The following is an 11007-nucleotide window of genomic DNA, read 5'->3' as shown; positions in this document are numbered from 1 at the left end:
TCTTCAGCCATCATGATTTACTTTTTTGGTATTGATTTTGGGATGGACTCGAAGGGCGGGGAAGGAAAACTTTCGCCTTTTGCCACGTGTTTCTCTCTTCATCCTGAGCACCTAACCAAGCTCTCTCCCCCACCTTGTACTGCGACGAAATCCGAGACAGGCTTGAAAGCGAACTCCGAGTCCTTTGCCATACCCCATTCCTTTCTTGTTTGGAGTTGGGTCAACTGCTCCATTATGCCATTCCTGCATCCCTTCCCATTACCATCAATCCCCCATCAGACCTTTCATTAATTAACGCACTAATTGTAGCGAATACATCTCTCAATGCGCGGCTTCTAGCTCTATTTATAGCCAGCCAGCCGAACCCAAAGACTGCCACACACACACACCCGCTGCTCATCTCCTCCTTCGGTTCCTCTGGTCTAATGGCATGTCAAGGACAACCTCTGTCTAATGGTTTCCTGTTGGACTCCTCTTGCTTCCCCAGTTTCCTCTTCTCGTCGCTTGACGACGCCAGTAGCTCTGCCATTGTTGACGAAAATGTCGCTGCGGCTTCATTTGATGGCTACTTGGTCTGTTCTGTGATTACAAATCAAGAAGCCTCAGCTACCACGGAGAACAAAAGAAAGAGCAGATCAGATGAGACCAATTTGAGCACTGTGTCAACTCAATGCATGGTTAGAGAATTTTGTCAAGCTGTATGCTCTCTTTTTGTGGGTGAATAATCGAAGGACTTTTTTTTTTATTGTAGGAATCTACCAAGGAAGGCAAGAGCAAGAAGCAGAAGAGAGTTGCAAAGAAAACAGAGGAAAAGAAACAGAGCTCAAACTCAGATGGATATGTGAGAGCAAAGAGAGGCCAAGCAACAGATAGCCACAGTCTCGCGGAGAGGGTGAGGAGCTGAAATAATATCAAAAACTAATCCAGCTGCATATCTCAATTTATTTTACTAAATACTTGTGTCTGATGGTTCCAGGTGAGAAGGGAGAAGATCAGTGAAAGGATGAAGATGCTGCAAGGCCTTGTTCCTGGCTGTGACAAGGTAACAGGAAAAGCACTAATGCTGGATGAGATAATTAACTATGTGCAGTCCCTGCAAAACCAAGTCGAGGTATTCAATGAACCAACAAACTATTTTGAGTTCCTCTTTTGTTCAGCAGTAATCTTCTAAGTTTGTTCCTCAGTTTCTCTCCATGAAGATTGCATCCTTGAGTCCTGTGTTATACGACTTCAATGCGGACCTTGTTGATTGCATCGATCAACAACAGGTAATCTCACATTCTTGTTTAGCTGCACATATACAGAGGCAGACATAACTAATGTTTTAAAAATGTATCAAACTCTCAGAAACTGATAAGAGGCATAGTACAGCAACCGCAGCCTTGTATGGAGCTAAGTAATCCCCTTCAACCTCAGGCCAAAGCTTATGCGAATGAAGCGTTCACCGACTACCAACTGATGGGCCATGCGACTGGAGCTCACACAAGCTTCTCTCAGGTTTGATATGTGCACAGAATATAAACTCCATCTCAAGAACTAAAAACAAAATGGTCAACATCTATTTTTAGGATGCCAATGGCAGTCCACTGCAAATGGGTGCACCGAGACAAGGGTTCCTCGATCAAGTAGGGTTTCTGAACAATTGCCACTTCCAGTAAATAATTAATGGAGTACCTGCACAACACTGGTGAGAGAGAAGTGTATTGGCCTTGTACTTATTATCATTTCCATGCACTCGATAAACGTTGTCTGTGCTTATTTAGTGACAGGGTTCCGGACTCCGGAGGGAGGAGGCCATGGACACCAACAAGAAGAACTACAAATCCGTACTGAAACATTGAAGAGGGATGGAAGGACAACGAGGGAGTGGAGGAAAGGAAGAGATTTGTCATCTTTGACTCTGAGCGTATATTTTAATTTGATTGGAGTGAGGCTTTGATTCTCCTACTGTGTTCAAAAGTTGTGTAAGAGCTGAAAAAGAAATTTGCAGTGGTGCTCACTCTCCAATACTTTTAACCTTAGCAGAGCAGGCCATTGTGTGTGGGATGAGGATTGAACCAGTGAGACTCTTTGTCTTTTGTTTGAAAGCAACTAGTAATTCAAATGAATGAATTATTGAGTTGCCGACGAGCATGCGGCCATGCAAATAGTCCAACGATTTCCACAGCGCATTCAATTGTTTGTTTTGACCTTAGTTTTTTTGAGATTATGGGTGATGCTTTCACCATCGCTTTCACGCCAAAAGTCGATAGCTGATTAAGTGGCGTCGACTAGTCATATTCGAGATTGAGGAGCATATGTTTAAGGGACACTTCTTTTTTTCTTCTTCTCGAGTTAAAAGATCTTAAGTAGTGATTGGACTCCTCTATTCTAAAACCTTCAACTCAAATGATCTGTGTGTTTAAAAAAAAATTATTTATTCGAGTCATTGAATCAATCAAGTTATTTTTGATATGAAGGTGTATATAGATATAGATCAAACCATAACATTATTTTGTTCTTATTTACATTATTACAAGAATTTATCAAACATTATTACTCTCTTATAGTCTTCGTCCTCCTCAATGAGTAAACCTTGCGTCCCTCACTACTATATTTCGAGTTTATCTTAGTGTGTTAAAAATGTGCTATCAAGTGTGACTTCTAAACAAACAAAATTCTCATTAGTAGGGTGATGTTTACATTTTAGGCATATCCAAGTGTTAATCTATTTCGACAATTCAGCACGAGGAATAACATGTATCTTATTTGATTAGGGGTGAAATTCTACAATATCCTACCCATGATCGATTGATTTCTTTATAATGTTGGAGCAAGCAAATGATGCTAAATCTTGACTCTAATAAGTGATGTCAAAGGGATCTAACCCAACAAGAAATGTCATGCTTTCGCTTGTCCTGAGTAAAGTTGTCAGCTACGGCAGGAGCACGGCCATGGAAATTGCCAGCGAGCAGCAAATGATGCCAAAGACAAGGCTTGTCGAGGCTACAGGTAATAGACGGTAGGAATCAGTTCATACATGGCTCGTCCTGTTACTTTGGAAGCCAAAAAGATAAGATCGACACCAACCCGGCCCCATATGTTGGCATCCATGCATTGATTAATTCCACCATGAGAGTGTTCTCGATCAGGTTCGTGTTTAAGTTAGAGGACCAACCGTTGCTTGCGACCAAATAACTGGAAGATCTCCCATCAGAAATACCTTGCTGATCTCTTCTTCAAGGGATGCGTTTCTTTAATAGATAGAAATTTTGTTGTGGAGCATGGCTGCATGGTGCAGGACGTGACCCTGTCGAGGGAGAGGAGGGTGACAATAGATTTAATGGCACCATGTCCTCATGCAGGCATGGGCTGTCCTTGAAACAGATGGATGCCTGATTCCCACATGCCTCGTGTTTCCTCTGTCTTCCAACTCCATTTGAATCCCCCATTTCAATTTTATATATATTTATATATATATATACCTGAAAAGAAACATGAAGATGTATCAGTTCGTAAATAGATTAAGATAATCACTCACATTTCAGTTGGGTATTACTTGTTCATTAATGTGCAATCCACAGATTGTCAATCTTATCTTAATGAGTTCTCCATTCATTGGGACATCTAGCTACCAATTGGCCCACGATCCTTGGGGGAATCGTCAATGTCAAAAACACACAAGTCTGGCCGTATCAACTTACTGTTAGCAGATGTCCATAGTAGAAGAAAGGCAGCACCAAGAGCTTATAACATTTGATTGTGATTTCTAGACACTACAGATTCTGTCAATGATTGAGGTGGTAGGTCCTCATAGTTGCAAATGTCCTCAATGAGCTCAGAAACTAGTTTGAGATGCATGAATCTACGAATAGACCTTGTAGATAGGACATAAACATTTGAGCTTTCGAGGGGTCAGGCTGCTTGGAGATGCTCCTGAAGACTCAACGGCATGCTTTTGAGTGATTACTAAGCAATGTGCTTTGCGGGCAAGCAATCACCTTGTTTATCTTCGTGACTGGATTCTTCATATGGCTTGCTTCTCTAACCAAAATGTTGCAGGATGGATGAACAGAAACAGCTATTGCAACTATAGATATCCAGTTGGGGTGCATTGAATCATGACTGAACCAACAATAATTATTCGAAGTGAATCAAAGCTTGATAGTTGCTTTTCCTGTGAAACAAAGCTTGATGATGACTTCTGTGGGCAATATAAGAGGATTAGAATGTGCATAAGCAATAATTTCTCCCTTCAAGTCTTAAGCACTGCATAGGCACACCGTAAAGCGGCTAATTTGGCAGCAAAAGTAGTTCATGGGACCATCATGGTGACATTGGAAGCATCTCGATCAGAGTAGGTGGCACAAATTCTGCATTCATATCGCACAAAGAATTGTCAAAAGAACAAAAAGAGGTCCTAGCAGATAATAAAGTTGACAGTGATATCTGTTAATGGCGCATCACTAAATAGGTGTTGTAGGAAAGTTAACATGTCCATTTGTGCTAATTTACATACTAATCAAACAATAGTCCTTCTACATATCAATCTCCGAGGATAATATAGCTAGATCAATAAGCTTAAGTGGTTAAAGACTATTATAGTTTTAAGTAAGGTATTAAGGCCGTAAGCAGTAGTAGGCAAGGGCCAAATCAAATCCAAAAATTCCAGAGTTTTTTGAATTTTGGGTAGATTATGTTTTTAGGTTTATATATATAATTCAAATTAAAGGCTATTATAAAATGCATATATATAAACTAAATTATATCTCATATAATTAATTAATAACAATGATTTAATAATTATATGCTATCAAATATCAATTATATATCTAATTGTTGTTGAACGTTGAATAACCTAGCTAAATTTAGAAGAGTTGTGTAGCCATGACTTGCTCATCTTCTTTTGACTTTTGACTTTCTCTTTTACCTTCCACCATTCAATAATCGCACAAGATCAACTGCTTCGTTTCATCACCCACCACTCTCTTGTGTGTTTCTTCTCCTTCCATGTTTACAACTTTGCATCCTTCCATGTTCGCCGTCCATCGAGCAACCCTTCTCTCTTCCACGATCTCATGAGATCCTTGTTTGTATCTACCCCTTATCATCTCTTTCAGCATCCCTTCTGTCGTCTATGATTGCACGAGATTATTGTTGGCCTTACCCACCCTTCTATTGTCCCTTTGTTCATGTCAACAACATGAATCTACTCCTCAACCTTCATTCCATTTACAGTGTCTCATTTGGTGTTCATCTTAACACCTTTGTTTAGGATAGTTAGGATCTGTGATCATTATAATGATCATTACTCATTATTGATACTCTCGTTTAGCAACGTGTGACACTTGATATTTAGTGAGAAGAATTTCTGATGACTTTATTTATCATTAGTAGTGATAGTTTGCATCTTAATCATAATAAGTATTGTGATATTTGTTTTTTTTATATGCACATAGTTCTAATGCAGTTACTAAATAGTTATTTTAAATTTGCAAGTTTGGCATTCAACTGCACATTTGTTGTATCGTTTCTAAGAATTATAGCTTTCTTTTATTTTTTTTAATAATCATTCTATCAAAAGTTTTTGTATAGTTTGATTCTTTGCACATCACACTTTATATTTTACTTTCATGAAATTATAATGAAACTAGAAAAAAAATCCAAAATGGGGACATTTTGTTTTAAAATCCAAATCAAATCAGATGAAGTCTTTTTGAAAAACCAAACCATGCTTACCCATGCCCGCCCCCTAATGGGGTGTAGGCGGTCAACATTAAAATAATATTAAATCAAGAAAGAGAAGCAAATTAAATTACAAACAACTAATGTTGATGTATGTATATATATAACACAATTATATACTCAATCAATCACAAATAAAAGTTATAATGGATAAGTAAATATTAAACACAAGACCAACGAAACATTGCATATTTTACATTTCAACTAAGAAAATAAAAGAAAAAACAAAGTATAAAATCTAAATTGTAAGAAAACACTTATAGTTTACAATTAATACTGAGAAAATATAGATAAGATATTAATGTCAAATGAACCAACTCATAAAAAGACTATTTTCTTTCTTAGACTTGTCATCTAGGCAGTTCACTTGGGTCACTTTCTAAAAAGGTTGCCCAATAGGAGTCATGTAACCATTAGGCGAAATGGTCGCTTTGCAAAGCCTCCTAGGCAACTATCTAGGCTATCTTTTAAACTATGGTTTTTGTTCATGTAAAGGAGAATGCTGAACTTCATTTCATACTAGTGCTGATAATAACTTGCCAAAATGCTAGGAAGAGCCAGAAAGAATGCAGTGAGGACTAAATAAATCTGCATTTAGCAACAAATGCAAGTCTCTGAAAAAACTCAGATATTAAGAATAGAAGTTAGGTCATGGAACAAATTATCAGTTGATTCGCTTAAATGTATTCTACAGAAAATAAGGAAGATGCTCTGAAATAATACGCTTTAGAGACTTTGGCATTGAACAGGCTTTGAGGAGAGAACAAAGAGAGATACATTAATAAATGGATTGTGACTTTTGGACTTCAGCAAGAGTGCTGATGAAGATTCAAATAGAAGGTCCAAGAACACAAATACCGACCATTTATAACGATGAAAAAGCAGGAACCATATACAAATACAATGCTAGAGAACACAGATAACAAATTTGCTACTGGCTCTTTGGTGCACAAGTAAAATGGCAAACAGAATATTTATACATTAAATTGGACAGGCATCTGTCGTAAAGCTTTAGTTATAGAACAGAATGATGAAGACATGTATCAATTGCAATAAATAGAGAACTTTTTGAAGAGGAAGCATATTTTATGGCCTTGTTACCAAGAAGCTTTGCATGATATCCTTGCTTATTGTGATGAGTGTATCTTCATGTTACATTTTAAGGAAAGAATATGAGAAGAGTTGAAACCAGAGATGATCAATGTTGACTTTTCACACAGAAACACATGCAAACACGAACACTAATCATATGGAAGAGACCTTCATAAGAATTCCTATGGAGGATCCGGGATGGGTTTTATCTCTACCATTGATGGTAAAGCGGCCATCAACGGCTGAAATCAAACTTGTCCTAATCTAACGACTGAAATGGGTCCATCCATAGGAAATCCTATGGAGGACCCATCAATAGAATTTGTATTCTGAAAACAGATGCTAGGACACAATAAATTTATGGGTGAGGTAAAAGCACATACAAATCAAGTGATAGAAAGTTTAAATTGGTTTTACCTGAAGTCTCCTGAAATCTTCCATGAACAAAGAACAGAACTTCATTTGATGGTTGATATTTCGACCTACCAAACAGACAAAAGACATGAAATATCAACATTTTTTGTTAATAAAAAAGGTAACACTGATTGAACTCGAAGAAAGAATGAATGTGAATTAACAACCACTTTGTGCATTTTGCTTACAGCGTATAATCAAGAGAATATCTTCTGACAGGTATCTGTGTTGCAAGCACCAAAGCTAGCACAAAGGTGTACTTTACACCCTTATCATGTTACTTCTCCTTTGATGGGCAGCCATAATTATCCATACCATACTAAGTTTTCATATTCTCATCTGCAACTGCTAATATCCTCGGAGAAAATAAATTAATAAAGCATCACCAATAATCACCACAGGAGCAAATTCCATCCTCAAAATGATGAAAGCGGTTGATATCTCTTACAGTGATTTGGCGCTGAATAATTTTAGATATTTCTTTGAAAACAGCATGGCAATCTTGGCAAAACCGCAGGTTCTTAATTATACAAATTCGGCTTCCTGGTCGCAATTTTATGAGCCCAAAAGCCAAGGCTAACCTCTCACTATGCACCCACACCAAACGCTCCTTTTGATCATCATCAATATCATGCAAGACCACATTAACATTGGAAATATATCCAGCTCTGTTAACTTTAACATTTAGCCATTCTAGCATTGCATGGATCAACCTTGTATCAGGGTGTGAGTTGTCTCCCATACAAAAAGAATGAATTTCACTTTGAATTTCAATCCAACTACAACCAGGTTCCTTCTTTACTCCTTTAGCTCTCATGGATTTCCTGACAAGGGCTACATGTTCCCAACTTCTTCCTGAAGCATACAAGTTTGACATCAAGACATATGTTGTCTCATCCTGAGGATCGATCTCAAGCACCTTTTCTGCACATAGGCTCCCTAAATGGATATTCTTGTGCACCAAACAAGCACCTAGCAGTGCACGCCAGACCATGACATTAGGTTCTACAGGCATCTGGTCGATAAATTCCATAGCATCATTCAAAAGACCTGAACGACCTAAAAGCCTCACCATGCAAGCATAATGCTCCATAGAAGGATTGATGCAATATTCCTCACTCATAGAATTAAAATAATTTAAACCATGGTGCACTAAACCCACATTACTGCATGCAGACAAGACACCTACAAAAGTCACACTGTTGGGCTTAATATTGTGTTCCTTCATTTGATGGAACAGGCTTAAAGCATCGTTACCAAGACTATGTGCTGCATATCCACAGATCATGGTATTCCAAGAAATCAAATCATGTTCTATCATTGCATCAAAGACTTTACGGGCATCTTTAATGTTCCCACATTTGGCATATGAATCTATCAGAGAATTACTAACAACAACATCATCACTAAGGTTAGTCTTTGAAATCAATGAATGGATCTGCCTAGCTTGCTCAACAGAAGCTATAATTGCACAAGCTTGAAGTGCACTAGAATAGGTGACTTGTGTTTTTGGTACTTGAGCAATATGCATCTGATAAAAGAGCCTTAGTGCATCCTCCCCAAAGCCTTGTTGAGTATAACCGACAATAAGGGTATTCCAACTCACATCATTCCCATTGGACAAGCAAGAGAAGATCTCCATTGAAGCCTCCAAATTCCCACATTTGGCATAAACATTCATCAAAGCATTCACAACAAAAAACTCTGAATCTAAACCCATCTTAACAACATGACTGTGGATTTGCCTACCCATATTCAAGCCTCTAATATTGGCACATACTTGTAAAACACTAGAAAAACTGTATTCATTGGGCTCTATTGAGGCATGCATCATCTGCCTGAAAAGTGACAATGCCTCTTCATTTTGATCAGCTTGTGCATACCGTGCAATCATAAAACTCCAAAGAATTACATCATTCTGTGGAACTGCCTCAAAGACCGCCCTTGCATCCTCAATATCCCCATATTTGGCATAGATATCAAGCAGAGAACCACAAACATAAGGATCCAAAGTATAGCTAGTTTTGATTGAATAGCCATGGAGGGTCTTTCCCAATGCCACTGATGAAAGAGAGGCGGCTGCTTTGATCAGACTAGTGAGTGTAAAGTTGTTTGGTTTCAATCCGACCATGATCATCCCAGAGTAAAGTTGCAAGGCATCCTCAGCACAGGCATTATCAGCATAGCAAGAAATCATCCCCGTCCAGGCAACAATGTCTTTTCCAACTATTCCATCAAACACCTTCTTTGCATCAAAAACATGACCAGAAAATGAATAAGTATCAAGTAAAGCAGCACCAACATATACATTGGACTCATGTCCAAGTTTAGAAATGGAAGCATGCACACACCAACCAAATTCTGGCAACTCCATGATAACAGAGAGCTTTAGAACTGTTGTGAAAACAAACTGGTTAAGCTCGTGGCCTTCTTTATGAAGCCTTCTAAAAAGCTGGGATGCTTCTAGAAGCCGGCCACACTTTGTGAGAGCCTGAATTAAGGTGACAAAAGAAACCATATTTCTCGTTGGCATTTCTGCAAACAGCTTGCATGACTCATCAACAACATCAAATTTTGCATACATGTTAAGCAAGATGTTAAGGCAGAACAAGTCCAAACAGTCCCCAGACTTCAAGGAATGCCCATGAACAGCTTTTCCCCTGACGTGGTTCCCTTGGTTGATGCATTCCTGAAATGCTCGTGCATAAGCGTAAGAATCAAACTTGGCAGGACGACTTACATAGATATCTCCTTCGTCAGCTAACAACACAGCTTCCGATTGATAACTCCATCGAGGGACAGAAACCAAAGGAACTGTTTGGCGTATAAGTGAGTGTATTGGCCAAGTTTTGGTTGCTGAGGACTGGAAATGTTTGATCATAACTTTTTACAGAAATAAGGGGATGAGAACGAGCAACTGTCCTGTCAATCAGAACCCTAAATCCACAATTATGCTTCTTAATCAAAATCAACTGATTGACGCAGCCGAAGAATATGGCAGGAGGAAAAGGCTGGCGGCGCTTTTAGAAAAAACGAACAAAGAGCGGGAAGAAAAGAGCAAAGAAGGTTTTATACAAGAAAGGAAGGGTATCAGACTCTCCGTGTGTAATTCCCTCCGCAACTGACTTAGACTCGTGCTTCTGGGTGCTCCGCATTGGATCGGACACCGGAATCAGACATCGTATGGTCTTCATACCCTATATATCTTGTAGCACGATGGGTAATTTTTATTTTTAATTTATTTAGCTTAAATATTTAACTTAAAAACTACTCTCTAGAGTCTAAACCCTAAACTTTAAAAAAATATAAAAATAAAAAATATATACTTGATACTCACAAGATGAACATCATAAGATAAATAGGACAACATATATATATATATATATATATATATATATATATATATATATATATATATATATATATTATGTCACACATCTTAAATCATACATTTCTTGAACACCTAATGTAATTTTTTTTAGACTTAATATTTATCCTAATTCCTAAACTCTAAAGTTAAACCCCTAAATAGTTAAACCACTAAATAGCCACAAATTATCAGATTGTCTCAAATAATAATATTTCAAAAAAAAATCACAAAAAAATTATATGTTAGCGATGAATTATAAAATTCACTGATAATATGGTTTTAGGCGGGTCCTGAGAGATTAGCGGTGATGGGGCCGAATTCATCACTAAACCTCACTATTAGCGACGAACAAGGGTATTTTTGCCGCTAATCAAAGGTTTAGTGATGAAAATAAAAAATCGTTGCTA

The 11007-nt window shown here is 37.9% G+C and overlaps 2 protein-coding genes across 5 annotated transcripts; one reads left to right on the top strand and one right to left on the bottom strand.

Moving 5' to 3' along the window:
* The first annotated feature begins 352 nt into the window (after positions 1-352).
* LOC122024299 (transcription factor bHLH137-like) lies at positions 353-2009 on the top strand. Of its 2 annotated transcripts, none has more exons than XM_042582897.1 (7): positions 353-677; positions 752-892; positions 977-1111; positions 1185-1268; positions 1348-1497; positions 1569-1687; positions 1770-2009. In XM_042582897.1, the coding sequence occupies exons 1-6, from the start codon at positions 426-428 to the stop codon at positions 1656-1658; spliced, it is 852 nt and encodes a 283-aa protein (XP_042438831.1). In that variant the 5' UTR covers positions 353-425; the 3' UTR covers positions 1659-1687; positions 1770-2009. The 2 variants fall into 2 exon arrangements, with proteins under 2 accessions (XP_042438831.1, XP_042438830.1); XM_042582896.1 differs by having other exon boundaries at positions 1764-2009.
* A 714-nt stretch (positions 2010-2723) lies between these two features.
* Positions 2724-10398, bottom strand: LOC122024690 (putative pentatricopeptide repeat-containing protein At5g13230, mitochondrial). Of its 3 annotated transcripts, XM_042583364.1 has the most exons (5): positions 7419-10398; positions 7234-7298; positions 3684-4352; positions 3070-3464; positions 2724-2985 (listed from the first exon to the last, which is right to left on the bottom strand). In XM_042583364.1, the coding sequence occupies exon 1, from the start codon at positions 10109-10111 to the stop codon at positions 7613-7615; it is 2499 nt and encodes an 832-aa protein (XP_042439298.1). In that variant the 5' UTR covers positions 10112-10398; the 3' UTR covers positions 2724-2985; positions 3070-3464; positions 3684-4352; positions 7234-7298; positions 7419-7612. The 3 variants fall into 3 exon arrangements, with proteins under 3 accessions (XP_042439298.1, XP_042439297.1, XP_042439295.1); XM_042583363.1 differs by having other exon boundaries at positions 2724-3464; positions 3539-4352; XM_042583361.1 differs by having other exon boundaries at positions 2724-3464.
* Between the last annotated feature and the right edge of the window lie 609 nt (positions 10399-11007).

This window comes from Zingiber officinale, chromosome 9B (assembly GCF_018446385.1).
Source record: "Zingiber officinale cultivar Zhangliang chromosome 9B, Zo_v1.1, whole genome shotgun sequence".
Taxonomy (NCBI): domain Eukaryota; kingdom Viridiplantae; phylum Streptophyta; class Magnoliopsida; order Zingiberales; family Zingiberaceae; genus Zingiber; species Zingiber officinale.
This window is presented reverse-complemented; position numbering and strand designations above follow the sequence as displayed.